A 15,287-nucleotide genomic window follows, 5' to 3' on the forward strand; every position below is an offset into this window, starting at 1 on the left:
AGTGGATATCTTAAATGAACTTTGAAATAAAATCGGCTATTACGATTTTTATTAATGTTATACATACTGGATAGAATTAACATAATCTTTTCTCCCCTCAAATTAAGAATTTGGAGAAGGAGTTTTTTAAAAATCAGAGCCCAATGTGTTATTTAGGAAAATTTAATCTGGCATTATTTCCATCTCTTTTAGTCTCCTTTGGTAAGGTCAGTCCAGTGGAATAAAGCAGATCCAGTGATGAGTGCCCAGATCCCTGGGTGGAGTCGGGGTTCTTGGGCTTTTCTACCCTGGGGTTTTATGGATAAAGCAGCTTCTCTGGGATAAGACTCTTCACCTATAAAATGAGGGTCCTGGGCCTGACGATCTCTTAGCTACCTTTTGGATCTGACGTGCTAAAGCAGCATTGTCCAACAGAAATACAACTGAGCCACATAAATAATTTTAAATTTCTTAGTAGTCATATTAAAAAGTAAAAAAGAAACAGTTGAAATTAATTTTCATAATATAGTTTGTTTAACCAAACACATACCCAAACATGTAACCAAATATTAAAAAATATTAATAAGGTTTTTTTCATATTAAGTCTTTGAAATCAAGTCTGTATCTCACACTTAGAGCATATCACAATTGTTGCTAAATTTCTATCAGAAATACTTGATCTGCACTTAAATCTCATAGAGTTTAATAGACTCACATACCCAAATTGTTCCCAATATACTTAAAAGTTTTACAATTTGGGGTATCAGTTTTAAATTTAAATTAATTAAAATTAAATAAAATTAAAAGTTTAGTCCCTTAATTGCATTAGGCATATTTCAAATGTGAAAAACTAACTGCCATTATAGATAGCACACCTCTATGATTTTTTTTAAATTAGCATGAGAATAGATGTATCAAACAAGCCTTTTAAAATCAGATTTTTCTCCTTAAAATGTTTTTCTCTGGATGTGGTAGAAACTTACCACAAATAAGTAGCCCAATGGTTTAATGTATTTTTAAATTTAACATATACCAGGCAATCTGCCTGGTTTCTTTCATATTACAGGCCAACTGAGAGCTATATTAGGTATAAATGATGGTGTTCTAAGTTGCTTACAGGCCGCTGAACTGACGAGATGATGTCCACCCCCAAGGAAAGAGCCAGTTTATGGAGATGGTCTATGTGTGCCTGCTTTTCCCGAGAGCGACTGAGGAGAACCTGGGCATCGTGAGCATCATCCATTTCCTTTGGCTGTTGTAGAAACTCCAGTTCTCTTGATCTGAAGAGTCGTCCCAGCTGAAATTTAGGCCATTAACAATTAACCTTCGTATTTTTATGAAGACAGATTTTTTAAATTGAGGTATAGTTGCTGTACAAAATTATATAGCTGGCAGGTGTACGATATAGTGATTCACAATTTTTAAAGGTTATACTCCATTTATAGTTATTATAAAATATTGGCTATATTCCCTAAATTGTACAATATAATCTTGTAGCTTATTTTATACCTAATAGTTTGTACCTCTTAATCCCCTACCGCCGTACTGCCCCTCCCCCCTTCCCTCTCCCCACTGGTCACCACTAGTTCTCTATATCTGTGAGTCTGCTTCTTTTTTGTTATATTCACTACGTTGTTGTATTTTTCAGATTCCACATATAAGTGATATCATACAGTATTTGTCTTTCTCAAAGATGGCTTTAAAAAAAAAACTTATTTCCTATAACATATTTAACTAGCAGGTCAACACTGACAAGCCCATCTAAAATTATTAGTATTATAGACAAATAAGTGTTACAATGCTGCAAGTCAATAGGGTAAAACTGAGGGACTAACACTGTCAGTTCTATTAAAGAAGAAAACACTGCTCACAGCCTAAACCTTTAGCAAGATGAGGCCTGTGATCTGAGTAAATTCAGAGGCTATTTTCAAGGGATTTCAATAACTCTCCATTTTCTGTTAATAGAGGCCAAGGACTATGAAGTTTTACTGAGCACTCTACTGATACTTGAGATATAAAAGAAATTGTTTTCTTCCCTCAAAGACCTTACACTTGAGTTAGGGGAACAAAAGTAATTAAGAATCAAGATGTTAAAAATGACAGATGTGTGGAATAAACAATAAGAGTTCAAGGAATTTTGAAGAGAGAAAAATCACTCCAAGGGAGGTGGATGGTTGGATGGAGGGACAGGGCCTAGATGGTAGAGAGGAGACAGAAGGACCTGTCAGATAATGGCAGCCCAAGAGTCAAGGCTTGGAATTAGGGATGTGGACGCCTTCTTTGAGGGACCAAGGAGAGCTCAGTTTGGCTGGAACATTGGGCAGAATGGGGCCCAGTGAGAGAAAAGTCAGGGGCCAGACTGAGGAAAGCTTCTAATATCAGAATAAGCAATCTGGCCTTTATTTATTACACAATCATTTATTTTTAATTTCATAGTTTAAAACTGAGAGTCTTCCAAACATCCATGACAAGTCTTACCTCTTCTCTGACTTGGTGGAACTGGACAATCTTATACAGGATTTCCTCGTAATCTTGGATTCTCTCTTTCTGGTTTTGATGGAGGTGAATTAGGTCCTTCAGCTGTTGAGACTTCTCTTTCACAGGGGCTCCTTTACCACTTAACTCTTCTGACTTTTTTATAATGTATTGAACCTCATCATTCAGTTGCTAAAAAGTTGTAAGCAATAAAAGAAATACAGCTTTTAGAGAGCTTTTTACTTTATAACTGACTATATGAAGATCTCAGTAACAAATCACTCTCTTATTTGTTAACAAATACTTATTGTGAGCTTCACCCCCATCCCTGCAAACCCAGGCATTGTGCATGATGCTAGGGATATATTATTGCATCCTCATCTTCTCAGAATTTTTTTAAAAAATTAATTTAAATTAATTAAATTTAAAAAAACACAAAAAAGTGTTTCAAAGTTAGGTGGCGAAATGGAAAGTCATATATTTCTATGACATACCAAATATTCTGGTCATCTGTTAAGTAAATATATTCTAGATGCTCTATGAGGCTGTGACCACCTGTGATATTTAATACAACCAGAATCAGGGGGTATGATAAGAACACCAAAAGAAGGCAAGCATAAAAATATATTGGGGGAATTAGTTGTCCTCTGTGATAAAAGAATGATCAAAATGAACCACCAGCTGAGCAGCACAGTAGCTATGCTGCTTTAAAAGCAGTCATCCCAGAATCCACAAATAGCCACCACTTGTAGGGAGGGATAAGCCACCTTCTTTTTACCCAGAACTGCTCAGATAGCCCTTATAGGAATCTAAATCCTGGTGCACAGCTTAAAGAGGAAGCTGCTATAATTTCAGGGCTGTATTTTATGTCAAGGATAACAGTAATGGAAATGATTTAGGCTAAGGAGATAATTTGCAGAAGAGTGACCTAGTGAGGGTCTTCATGTTGAAATCAAGTACGTGGGCATCAAATATACGCACATCACAGTGACAGAGCTAAAGAAGCTTGACAACAGTTCCTGATTTAGAGGAATTTACACACACTTACTCATGTGCAGGGACATGTGCACACACAAAATGCAGATACATATGATACAGAGTATAACAAAGAAACCGACAGATAGGCTAGGAGAATTTTCTAAGAGTTTGGAGGAAAGAGTTCACTGTGGGCCACAGTGGTGTGTGTGCTTTTTGTGAGGGGGGGGTGGTGGTTATGTATTACATTAGTTTTGTCTTAAAGGAACATAAATTAGATATTCCCTAAAGGAATCTTCAAACTTATGTTTCGGGGTTTCTTTAAAGCCAATACTTGCAAAGTAGTGACAAACAGAAACACAGGTATCTTAACTTTGCAGCAAAGAACACGAATCCAGGCAGGAGGATAACGTGACTGGCAAACTTTTTCGGCAGCTGTGTCAAGCTCAGGAATGGCAAGAGGAGGCGGGGCGGGGGGGTATGGAATGCACTAGCAATCAGGGCCTGGGAACATGACTCATGGTTTTTTCTCTCACATCCTGAGGGCTCTCTGAGAGGGAGAAAGGGAGAGCACAGCAAAATTCTTGGAATCGTGGTAGGAGCCTGGGGTGCCAGTGGGTGGGCACAATGACATCCCAGTGATAATTTCAGGAACAGAGGTCAGCAGAACCTCTGTGTCAGAGATTGCCCATCCTCATTTTGATATGTCTGAATAGAAAACATGTCTATACCCCTTAGGAAAAGAATTAGAGTAAATATATATGATAAATACATTAATAAGGAACTAATTTAAATTAAAATAATCTAAGATAAGAATATATTAAGGCCCTTTTGTAGCCCGAATGTTTGTGTATCATCAAATATAGCACACTGCAGTTAAACAGGAAGAAAAATGTGTTTTTAAAGTGGATTTCTAGACAAGAAATGCTTTTGTTTTTTAAAAATTGTAATCCATCAGACTGTAAAAATTAATTAGGTGAGCATCGACTGAACAGTTTTTAATACTTTTTCATTCACCCAAGGCCATCAATTTGTTTCTTCACCTGGAACTGAGGTTTCATTTCGTTCCACTTTTTCTGTAGACCTAAAATGGTCTGGAGACTCCCTCCAAGGTCAAGTGCAGACACAGGCATAAGTGATTCCTGAAGAAGTTTTAAGTTGTGAGTAGTCTGAAATAGACATTAGATAGTTATGCATACGTTTTCTTTGATACCACCAGCAAATACGTCATATTCATTCCAGTGATGACATGGTGTGTCATCAAACTTTTCAATTACCATGAAAGCACTCACTACCTAGAGTGAGCTTGTGGTTCTAAACCACCAATGAACAAAAGCACAGGCCCTCTTTTTATTGTGGTAAAATACACATAACAAAACTTACCATTCGAACCATTTTTAAGTGTGCAACTTAGTGGCATTAGTACATTCATACTGGTGTGCCACCATTACCACCATCCATCGCCAGAACTTTCTCATCTTCCCAAACAGAAACTCTGTATTGGTTAAACTCTAACTCCCATTTCACCCTCCCCTCAGCCCCTGGTATTCTCTATTCTGCTTTCTGTCTCTGTGAATTTGACTACTCGAGGTTCCTCACATAAGTGGAATCACAATATTTATCCTTTTGTGTTCGTCTGATTTCACTTATGTTTCCAAGGTCCCTCCATGTTGCAGCATGTGTCAGAATTTCCTTCCCTTTTAAGGCTGAATACTACCCATTTGCCTGTTCCCTCACCTTTCTAAGTTGCTCTTTGAACACTCCCCACTGCTGTTTCACGGGCTTGCTTGCAGTGGCTTTAAGTTGCCAGGCTATCCGAAGGCGGCTGAGTTCTTCCCTTTCTGCCTTCTGGCTTTCCATAGTGTTCTCCATAATGTGTACTTCATTTTTCACGTTTAATATTTCATTTGCTTTTGCCTGTGAAATTAATAATTGTATAATGGCTTTTCTTTCCCAAGAAATACAACATTTTGCATACAACTATTTGAGGAGGCAAACGCTTCATCATAGCCAAAGCAGAACACAGTTCTGATATCAAGACAAGTCTGAAAAGTCTGTGCAGAGGCACAGCTGGGCCCTCAGAACCCATAATCTATGCTTGGACGTCAGCTCCTGAGCTCTTCATGACCCCACTGGTGTTTGAGTCCTCTCCTTTAGGATCTGTTCATTTCCTGGGGCTTAAAGGGTCCAGAAATTTTGAAGTTGAGATTATTTTAATGCATAAGTTTTAAAGTGGATTCCACCTTTTATTTTAACACACATTAGAATATGTCAATATCTGAGTATCAGGGACCATGAGGGGGCAGATTGTTCTGGGTCTGTGTTTCTTTCTAAACTATCCCATTGTACATATTGGGTGGGCCAAAAAGTCCCTTTGGTTTTTAAGTAAAACTGAAAGACACATTTTTCATTTTCACCAAGAACATTATTGAACAACGTATTCACCCCTTTGGTCCACTACCTTCTGCCATTTTTCAGGCAGCTTCATAATTCCATCTTCCCAAAACTTTTTATCTTTTTGCACAAAGAACTCTTCCAGGTGCCCTTTACAGTCTTCAAGGGAACTGAAATTTTTTCCATTAAGAGAATTTTGTAAAGACCGAAATAAATGGAAATCCGAAGGTGCAATGTCTGGTGAATATAGCGGATGAATCAGAACTTCCCAGCCAAACTGTAACAGTTTTTGCCTGGTCATCAAAGAAGCATGCAGTCTTGTGTTATCCTGATGGAAGATTATGCGTTTTCTGTTGACTAATTCTGGATGTTTTTCTTCAAGTGCTGCTTTCAGTTGGTCTAATTGGGAGCAGTACTTGTTGGAATTAATCGTTTGGTTTTCCAGAAGGAGCTCATAATGGAGGACTCCCTTCCAATCCCACCATAGACACAACATCACCTTTTTTGGATGAAGACCAGCCTTTGGTGTGGTTCATCTAGCTTGCCCCATGATCTCTTCTGTTCCACATTATTGTACAGTATCCACTTTTCATCACCCGTAAAAATTTGTTTAAAAAATGGAACGTTTTTGTTATGTTTAAGTAGAGAATCACATGAGGAAATACAGTCAAAAAGGTTTTTTTCACTTAATTTATGTGGAACCTAAACATCAAAACGATTAACATAACCAAGTTGGTGCAAATGATTTTCAACCCTTGATTTGGATATTTTGAGTATGTCGGCTATCTCACATGTGGTATAGTGTTGACTGCTCTCAACTAATGTCTAGATTTGATCGTTATCAACTTCAACTGGTCTACCCGACCATGGTGGAGCGTCCAGCGAGAAATCTCCAGCGCAAAACTTCACAGAACACTTTTGCCATGTTCCATCGGTCACAGCACCTTCTCCATACACTGAACAAATCTTTTTTTTGCATTTCAGTTGCGTTTTTACCTTTCTTGAAATAATAAAGCATAATATGCCAAAAATGTTGCTTTTTTCTTCCATCTTCAATATTAAAATGGCTACACAAAAATTCACCAATTTTGATGTCTTTTTTTTAAATGACGCTGATATGACAGCTGTAATATACAATCTAAGAAAATTGTTTCAAATGAAGTTAAAGACAACTAAGTGCTACTAGACCCATCTTACAGAAAAAACCGAACAAACCTTTTGGCCAACTCAATACTACAATTATTTAAAATTTTCCTTGTGAGCAGTTCCTCAAGTTACTCCATTTTGTGAGAACTGAAATGTACCTCTATATACAGTTGTCCCTCGGTATTCACGGCAGCAGGGTGGGAGGCGGGGACTGGTTCCAGGACTCACCACAGATACCAAAACCAGTGGATGCTCAAGTCCCATGGCTGGCACTCTATATCTGCAGGTTTCAACCAACTGTGGATGGTGTACTATGTTTAGCTCTGAGGTTGGTTGAATCCAGGGATTTGGAAGCAGTGGATATGGAGGGCCAACTGTATCTCTATATTTGTATCTCTATTGTGCACCAGAAGAACAATATCTAAATTCCAACACTTCTCTTCCCAACTTTCATATGTTCTAGATCTCTGATTTGAAATCCTTTAAACAACGATTTTAAACTACTGGAAATTCAGAGGCAGAAGGATAAGAGAGGTAGAGAGTAAGACAATAGGCTTTTTTTATGTCAAACATCAAAAAAATGCAGAAGAATATTTGTTTGGCAAAACAGTAATTTTTACTTTGATGGCCAGCTTTTCTCAGTAAATCCTTGAATTTCTAAGGAGCAATTGCACATGAATTTCTACAATGGCAATGACAGCTGGGTATCTAAAAGTCACGGGACCTTTTAGATTATAGTCAGAAGATAGTGCCATGAATATGTAACAGGATATTTTAAATCACAGGCCATCTTATTTTAAATTTATTTTAAATGACATTAATATTGCACATTTATATTTTTATATTAATGTAGACATTATAAAGTGTCGTTTAATTGAAAAAATACCTGCAGGTGCTAAATGTGACTTCTCCTATGAATTTGGGGATCTAGTAGTAAAATGATGTATTCTGTAATTATGATGAACAAGACACACATATTATGAAAGGTATTAGACAGCCACAGCAGGCCCTAAAGCAAATCATATTTTTATCTACGCTATAAATAAAGATAGGGTATCTTTCACATATTATTAAGAAAATATTAATCAAAATGTTATATAATACACAATTTAATGTAAACTTGGAATTTGTAGCATGTCAATGACAACTACAATCGGAAGAGTATATGCCCTGAATGAAGCCTAGAAAAGAGAGCTATGGTAGGATCTGTTGATGCCTAGCTAGCAGGATTCAAGAAGAGTGATTATGCATTTGGCAAACAAATATTTTGGCCACTCAGAAAGATTAAATAATTTGCCTGAGGTCTAGTTAGTAAACACACTACTCATTCTACTTCTGTATAGGGTCATTGGAAAATTTGCCATAATCTAGTCTAAACAGGGCACTAAATTATCCATTTTCCATGTAGATTCACACACAATGAGTGGTCTTCTGAAATCTTGCTTTTCAGATATCTTGATAACTGGAAGGCAGTATTCCATGTAGCATTCTTGGTATTTGCCACTATAAATTAGTAAATTGGCACTTTCATCAAGATGTCTGCCAGATTTCTGCCCTAAATCAGTTTTTCTGATTGTGATGATTTTTAGATGAACTGAAAAATTTTTTAATTTCAAGCTTGAAAATCTGAGCCCCGGCAACCCAGTCAAGAGCAGAACATTCAGCGGAAAATGCCAGCTGGTCTTCTTCCTTCTTAATGACCAAACTGGTTACCACATTTCAGCAATAATGTTTGTTTAAAAGCCTAATGGTCCGAAAGATATGAAGAGAATAAAAATTGTGTTATACTGGCTTTATCAAATGGCTTTACCATTCATATCTCAGAATGTCACTGAACCAATAAAGTTAAGCATTATGTGGACCTTAATTCTTATCAATAAGGAGGAATTTATTTATCATATGACACTGGTAAGGACCTTGGGGTAAAGTAGCCATGTTTATAATGTCAAGATACAAGACCACCAAGGTATGTAGTAAAATACACACTGTTGCTGAAAACTCTAAATGGACATTTGAATATCATGAAACCTAAGTTTATTTAGACAAAGATACAAAATATAATTTTGAATGGATTCCTGCTACAGATCTTAAATGAAAATCTGACTGTACAATCTTAAACATTCTAAATAAGTAATAAAGGACTTCTGTTTCTTGGTAGGATGGAGTAGCTAGTGGCAGAGCAGTGCTTCTGCCTAGAACAACTAGAAAAGCTGGAATAAATGCAGAAAGCATCTATTTGAAGGCAAAAAGAACTAAAGAGGCCAAGACTCCAGAGAAGGATGAATCTGAGAGTGGTGAGCTCACCTGTCACCTCTCCTACCTCAGTCAGGGGCATTTCCCAATTCTGTATGCTGACAGGAGGCTGAACATGAGGCTTTACTGGGGAACAGAGAAAACAATAGAACTTTTGACAGACACTAGTGGGGATGGGGGTTCAAGCACACAGCTCATCTTCATCTCAGAACATTGACAAAATACTGGGGCTGAACAGGGCAGTGGATTAAAAAACCCAAGCAAAAGCCTCTGAAAAGCAGAGTGGAAGTTTTTCAGCTATCTCCCAAGACTCCTCAAATTGTAGACCTGCCAGGGGGAGAGACCTCAGAGAATTCACCAAGCTCTAACTTGAAAACGCTGAGAGCCCAAGGTCAACAGAATAGATGGAGCATTGACAGGACTGTACTCCAGACTCAACTCCACAAGCTCCTGATTGGCTTAAGTGATCTTCAACCAACACCCACCTAAGGAAAGAAGATAACACCATTTGGAACTCCTACAATTTTTTTATACATAATGCTTGGCATTTGATAGATATTCTCTCATCATCCCAAGATAGGACGACAGAACTGGAAACTGAAAGAAAAAGTAGACAATAGAAACAATTCCTGATCCAGATATTGGACTTAGCTGACAAACACTTTAAAATACCCATGATTAATATGGTCACGAAAGTACAGGAAAGATGGAGAAAGAGAGGATTAAAAAAGAGAATTTTTGGGCTTCCATGGTGGCGCAGTGGTTGAGAGTCCGCCTGCCGATGCAGGGGACACGGGTTCGTGCCCCGATCCCGGAGGATCCCACATGCCGCGGAGCGGCTGGGCCCGCGAGCCATGGCCGCGGAGCCTGTGTGTCCGGAGCCTGTGCTCCGCAACGGGAGAGGCCACAGCGGTGAGAGGCCCGCGTACAGCAAAAAAAAAAAAAAAAAAAAAAAAAAAAAAAAAAAGAGAATTTCACTGGCAATATAAATCTAATAAAAAAGAACCAACTGGAAATTCTAAAACTGAAAAATATAATTTCTCAAAAGGAAGTTAGTAAGAAAAAGGATAGGCCAAAAAAAGTGCAGTTTGCAAATATGTAAACTCCCTTATGAGTGCAAATTGGAGAAGTACACAGTGAAGAGATGGATATAAAGATATACTGAAAAAGAGTAAAAATCTTAAAGATAGATAGATAGATAGATATGTTCTAAATGTTCCAAGTAAAAAATAACAATTTTTTTTTTACAGTAAAGCACCAATATAACATAAGAACATAGGTAAAATACTCAGTAAGTTTTCTCTGATGCATATGGATAGTATTAGATAAATTAGAATTATTTAATGCATATTTTGTTTCCATATAGATTTAAGAAGACTGGTCTTTAAACAACAAAGTTTGAAACAATGAAGATAAAGAGGAAATTGTAGCTCAAAGTAGATGAGGGTAGTTAGAGCCCAACTCTTCCAAATGAATTCAGGCTCCAGACTGAGATTCATCACGTGTCAGAGTACTGAGAAAATTGCATATGTCAGTCATCTTTGCAAATCTACAGAAAATAGGAGAAGGGCCAGAAAATTAGAGGAAGGAAAATGCCCTGATTTTCAAATGGGGGAAAAGATGGCGTATGTGATTTACCTGTCATGAAGCTTTACATTGAAAACAAGGGCAATAAAGTCATCAGATTGTGAGCACTTTGGAAAGAACCCTATGATCACTAGGAGTCAAACTAATTTTTGCCAAATTATATTATACAATTGATAGGATACTAGGTAGATAGACCTTCCTTTGAGCAGTGTCTTCCATTATAGACTTAAGAAAAAGTGGTTAAAATAAAGTACGATTGGGAACATCCACGATTGTTTAAAAGATTGGTTAATTAATTGATTGATTAATGGATTGGGGTAGCAATCTGCCCCTCAGACACTTTTATTAAAGATCTAATTGCAGCCACAAGAGGCTTACTTATTAATATACAGAATTAAACCCAGGAGAGATGGCTACTGCAATAGATAGCAGGCTCAAAATTAGTTTAACAAGATGGAATCATGAGTCAAAACTAACAAAGTGATATAAAATAGAAATAAATATAAAGCTTCACATTTGTATGTAAAAGATAAATAGGCGACATGGATATAAAATGGGAGAGACCTAGCCTGGCAGGAACTGCAATAAAAATGTAATGCAATTGTAGTTTTTCCATCACAGGCTTAATATGAACCAACAAAGTGAAATTATTGCTAAAAGTGCTAGTACAGTCTTAGGTCTCATTAGTAAAGAATGATGTACACTTTGTACTCTGTGTTGAAGCTGTACTTTACTTCTTGTTTACATGTTATGAATGATATTGACAAATCATGGAAAATTCTGGGAGGGAGGATTAGGATGAAGAAAGAGAGGAAGCTACCTCCTAAATGATAGAAAGGATTTATATCTAGTTCACTGCAGAAAAGACTCAAATTAGATTTTGCAACTGTTTTCAAGGTTTGAAAAACTTTCGTGTGTAAGAGAAATGAAATATGCATACATTTTTCCCCCTGTGGAGCTACAGAGGGTTAGAATCAGATATGAAGACAGATTCGACTTAACATTTAAAAAAAAGTCCTAGCAGCTGGCATTTTCTAACAATAAAATGAACAGTTTCATAAGGAAGATACTTGAGATATTGAAGGAGAGGTGGATTAACCATCTTTCAAGAATTCTGTGGAGAACGTTATATGGGCCTGAGGTTGATATAACGATTCTAGGATACTTTACAGATATGACTTAACAACTAAAGTTTAGGGTACATTTCTAAATATAATGGAGCTTTGCTATGAAAAGATCTGGTATTGTAAGAAATTCTTCGAAATGAAGATTCATCCTAGATGTTATCTTTTGCCTCTGGAAATCTTGTAAGGATCTTGTTGCATGCTTTCAACGTAACTTAGAACTTCTGGGTGATCTTCTGAGGACTCTATGTAATAATAATAATGTTACATTTGGATTATAGTCACTCTTTCTTGTTAATAGATAAAATAGCCTTCATGTGATAAACTCACAAGAGGTCTAGGAGCAAAGAAGCACATAAATGCTGGGCTTCAGGACTATTCTAGGTTGAATGGAGCTAAAAAGAACTTCCTAAACCAGCACGGCTGAATAACAGACAACTGAACTTTTAAATTTATGATTCTGACTTTGAAAAGTGATCCTTGAAGAAGGTGTGACTCATTTAATGTTATTCTCACCATATTTATTAAATTAAGGAACTTGAGCCCGAGGTCTTGAGTTAAAAAGCTCCTCTTTAAAAACAGCTGCCACTGCTTCTCCACTGAGTCAGAGTGACACTCAGCTTCAGCATCACCCTCTTCCTTTCGCAGGGTATCAGTTTGGTAAAACTCCTTTAGGCCCTGACATTGCTCCTCTACCTTAAAAAAAAAAAAAAGAATATAAATGAAAGTTAAGAACACTTAAAAACATTTTTAAAGAGAAAAATACTAGATTCCAATAAAAGCCTATATAAAACTTAATTGGAACGTACATTTCAGAATTCTTTAAATAATTATTAAATATTGTCAACTTACTGAAAAGACATGAAAATCTATTCAGGTTGGTGACAGATCAGACTGACTGCCACTGGGTAGTAACTTGACCTGACAAGTTTATTATCCAGAAGCCCTATTTACTGTAGCCAAAATCATATTTATGTATTATATATGTGTATGTTTTGCAATTGGAGACAGCTTATGTCAAAGACCAATGTGGTTCCATTTAAAGCTGAGTTTTATAATTCAGGAGAAAGATAAACATATACAATCAAGGAATACAAATCAGAAAGAAATGTAAGTCAGTGGAAAGTTATTCATAATTAGTAAATCACAATTTGCTTCTCATCAGTGATAAACCAGAACAAAAGAGTACAAATAATTATGAATTTTCTGTACATGTATTAATATTAAACTGCCTCCATGAGCAAATCTTACAGAGGTTCATTACTTCACCTCCCTAGAATTATATTTTCTCATTTGTTAACCAAGGTAAGCAATACTAGATTATTTTAAAGCATTCTCTCTGGACAGAGCTTATATAAAATCAGATGTGCCTGCAGAACTAGATCATTTAACTGGATATTGTAGAAACGGTAGAAAATTTTTGACACAAGTTTTTATGCATTTTGAATAATCCTTAATGGCCAATAGGATAGGACTCAAAGAGCTCATAACTGGGCTTCCCTGGTGGCGCAGTGGTTGAGAGTCCGCCTGCCGATGCAAGGGACACGGGTTCGTGCCCCGGTCTGGGAAGATCCCACATGCCGTGGAGCGGCTGGGCCCGTGAGCCATGGCTGCTGAGCCTGTGCATCCGGAGCCTGTGCTCCGCAACGGGAGAGGCCACAACAGTGAGAGGCCCGCGTACCACACACACACACAAAAAGAGCTCATAACTACTGAAAGCAATATAAACGGGATAAGAAATTTCAGGTAATGGCTAGTCACTATATTTTCAAGATTTCAATATCATTCTTAATTTAATGAGCGCTGCAAAGGGCACTTAGAAACAGAAGTTGTCTCCTCTTTTTCCATAGTCCATTTATTCATGACTCTGTTTTCCTGATGCTTGTTTCCTCAGCCCAGGATAATCTTTCCTGTTTTCTGCTCCTACTTAATCCTTCATGAGACAGTTAAAATACTACCTCCTCCATGGAGTCTCCTAAGATTCCGTAGTAAGAATTAAGCAGTTATTTCCTTGGGTTCCCAAAGATAATTCTGGGAGAAAGAGAACCATAAACAGATTATTACAACACAAAAGCAAGTATGCCCACAGTGTACTGGGCATACTGAGGAGGGACCACCAGCTCTACATAAAGTGAACGGGCAAGAATTTCCCAAAGGAAGCGACATTTGATCTGTGTCTTTCAGAATTGTCCAGGGTGAGAGGGAACAGGAGAAGGGGGCCCCAGATGGAAGGAATAACGCGTGAGAAGGCACAAGTGTGAAACACTGGCTGGTTCAGAGCACGATAAATGATCTTGGTGTGGGTGACGTCCAGACAGCACAAACGGAGTGGTAAGAAAGAAGTGAGAGTGATCATTGTTTTTGGCATAAAGTCGTCAGTAGGTTTCAACTTGTTTGCTACTATACTGAACAAATTGTGACACACTCTCGTTAGTTTGAAACAACTGACAGCTATCACAGTGACTCGGAATCAGCATGACAGCCATCAGGACTTCAATGGGATAGTATGCTACAGGCGGGGGTGTCAATATCATGGGCTGTCGGTTGTGTGAAATTCTTAAAACATAAACTTTAATTCATCCTCCTTTTCCAACTGCTCAAAAAAGCCTCCTTGAATGTAAGTGAGCATGATGTCATTATAGGAATTCCCTTGAATCTGGACTAGTTTATTTTTTAAGTGAATTAATGATCAACTTTAATACATTACCCATTTTGGGGTAAAAGTTATAACTTGCTTCATAAATTACATTTGTCATATAACCTGAATTTCAGGAAGTGACATGATCAGATTTGCTTTAGAATGACCATTTTCTGAAAGGCATAAAGGGGAGAATTATAGGAGGCAGAGAGAACAGGCAGATACAATTTCTTTAAGCTGGGCAAGGGATGATGAGGACCTGAACTGAGAAGGTGATGGTACAAATGAAGAAGAGGAATTCAGAAATCTCTTAGGTTGTCTCTAAAGACAGACATGGGATAGCATGGCCTTTGATGTTTGAAAAAACAAAAGGGAGGAGATTGGGAATTAAACTGCAGCTCTGATGTTTACTACCTGTTTGGTCTTACATACCTAACTTCTCAGAGCCTCAGTTTCCCTCATTTGCAAAGTAGGGATAATGGTAAATAAACATAGGGATATTATAAGGATGAAATGAGATCAGGAATGAAAAGTTCAGGGCCTAGTACAAAAAGAACTGCTCATTAAGAAAGGGATCAGAACAGACTTTGAGCTTCTACATAGGACTTCTGAAAGACAGTGGGGTCATTAATCCAATGCCAAAATACAGAAGGAAACACGTTTGAGGAAAAGATAACCAGTTGTGTTTTGTTGAGCTTCAGGAAGCTACAGAATAC

At 37.4% G+C, this 15,287-nt stretch overlaps 1 protein-coding gene across 1 annotated transcript in view; it reads right to left on the reverse strand.

The window, feature by feature from the left end:
• Positions 1-15,287, reverse strand: part of CCDC141 (coiled-coil domain containing 141) — a 202,978-nt gene that overhangs the window by 40,113 nt on the left and 147,578 nt on the right. Inside the window, exons 12-16 of the mRNA XM_060107047.1 lie at positions 12,450-12,629; positions 5,167-5,346; positions 4,473-4,598; positions 2,458-2,646; positions 1,097-1,276 (exon numbers count right to left, since the gene is read on the reverse strand). Of these exons, the coding sequence (XP_059963030.1) occupies positions 1,097-1,276; positions 2,458-2,646; positions 4,473-4,598; positions 5,167-5,346; positions 12,450-12,629 (855 nt within the window). The remainder of the gene's footprint in view (positions 1-1,096; positions 1,277-2,457; positions 2,647-4,472; positions 4,599-5,166; positions 5,347-12,449; positions 12,630-15,287) is intronic.

This window comes from Mesoplodon densirostris, chromosome 8 (genome assembly GCF_025265405.1).
Source record: "Mesoplodon densirostris isolate mMesDen1 chromosome 8, mMesDen1 primary haplotype, whole genome shotgun sequence".
In the NCBI taxonomy this organism is placed as follows: domain Eukaryota; kingdom Metazoa; phylum Chordata; class Mammalia; order Artiodactyla; family Ziphiidae; genus Mesoplodon; species Mesoplodon densirostris.